Source organism: Galeopterus variegatus, unplaced genomic scaffold, assembly GCF_000696425.1.
Source record: "Galeopterus variegatus unplaced genomic scaffold, G_variegatus-3.0.2 Scaffold4807, whole genome shotgun sequence".
In the NCBI taxonomy this organism is placed as follows: Eukaryota; Metazoa; Chordata; class Mammalia; order Dermoptera; family Cynocephalidae; genus Galeopterus; species Galeopterus variegatus.
The window spans coordinates 124,660-126,259 of NW_007730918.1; the positions used below are offsets into that span (position 1 = coordinate 124,660).

The 1,600-nt window shown below is 35.4% G+C and overlaps 1 protein-coding gene across 1 annotated transcript in view; it reads left to right on the forward strand.

Moving 5' to 3' along the window:
- Window positions 1-1,600, forward strand: part of LOC103603825 (inositol 1,4,5-trisphosphate receptor type 2) — a gene marked incomplete at both ends in the record, with an annotated part of 166,825 nt that overhangs the window by 118,732 nt on the left and 46,493 nt on the right. Inside the window, one exon of the mRNA XM_008588413.1 lies at window positions 893-1,093. Within this exon, the coding sequence (XP_008586635.1) occupies window positions 893-1,093 (201 nt within the window). The remainder of the gene's footprint in view (window positions 1-892; window positions 1,094-1,600) is intronic.

The window sequence follows — 1,600 nt, forward strand, 5'->3', positions numbered from 1 at the left end:
GTTTACTCCCCAGAGATAATTACTGTTAACAGGTTTTTTTTTCCTTTCAGACATTTTTATGCACACATAAGCATATCAATGTGTGCATGTAAACCCTTTAAAAAACGCACAATACATTGTGTTTTCCAACTTACTTTTTTCATTTAATAATTTATCTTATTACTAAATGACTTATTGCTAGGTTATGTTTATCTTTACATATTGAAGTACCTCATTTTTACAGCTTCACAATATTCCAGTGTTTGGATATACAGAAGAAATCTTTTTATAGAGGATGTAGGTTTATTAAATGATTTATTAAACCAGTCACATTATTGTGAATGGCACAGTTTCTGGTTTTGGCTACAACAGCGGTGTGCAGTGAACCCTTGTGTACTTGTGTACATGTATCTAGAATAACTTTTTAGAAGTGGAGCTGTGTGTTCACAGAAAATTTTGATAGATGCTTCCAAGTAGCCCTCCATAATGGTCCTGTCATTTACAATTGGTGAACAGTGAAGCTGCACTGTATATAAGGGATCATTTACTCTAAAATTTGATTGTTTTGCTTCCTAATGAACTTCTTTCTAGTTTCCATTTTTCTTCTTCCTTTCCTACTTCCTGTTATTTTTGCCCTCTCTGTATAGTTTTAAGATGACATTGAGAAATGTTTATTGTGAACTATACTAATAAATATAAATGCTGAGGAAAAACCTGAGGGCCCTTTTCCCCCCTTAAAGCTAGGGGAAATCGAATAAACGTGAACACTTTGTAATAATGAGCATTAACTTTCACACTGCCGTGGGGATTTTTTTGAGTTAGAAAAACACATAAATTAAGAAAGAACTGAAAACAATTAGCACAGTGATTTTTTTTTTTTTAAACCCGTGGATGTATTTTCTTTTGCCTTCAGAACTTCTTGAGGAATCAAAACAACAAAACAAACTACAACCTTGTCTGTGAGACCCTTCAGTTTTTGGACTGCATTTGTGGAAGTACAACCGGCGGCCTGGGCCTGTTGGGTCTCTACATCAATGAGAAGAATGTCGCGCTGGTCAACCAGACTCTGGAGAGCTTAACTGAGTATTGCCAGGGCCCGTGCCATGAAAATCAGGTAACTGTGAAAGCCATTCTCCACACCCAAGAATTCATGACTAATGAGCAAAGGATCAAGTTGGGGAAGGAGCCAACCTTTATGTGTATTTAAAAGATCTTTCTTCTTGCTTTGCTTGACTTTTTTACTTTCTTAACAGAACATACAAAGACTGGATTATAGACTAGCAAATACTACGCAATATTTTTATTTAATTTTATTGTAAAAGAAAATTCCCATGTAAATGTTCAAGATAAAAATCAGACTTACTGAAAAGAGTAAAATATGTTTCTTCACCATTGCTCAGTTTTCATCTTTAGTGAATCTTTGCAGAGTTTGTGGAAGAAACTTCCTTTGGCTCCCTTGTCTCCACTACAGTGGCTAGTGTATATTCTCTCTTTTATATGCACAGTAAACTTATGATGTAGGTATTATTGCTCCTATTTTGCTGATGTAGGTTCTGACTCAGAGATTAAGTGACTTTCCAGTGTCTCAGAGTGACAGAATCAGAAGTTGTAGAGCCATTCC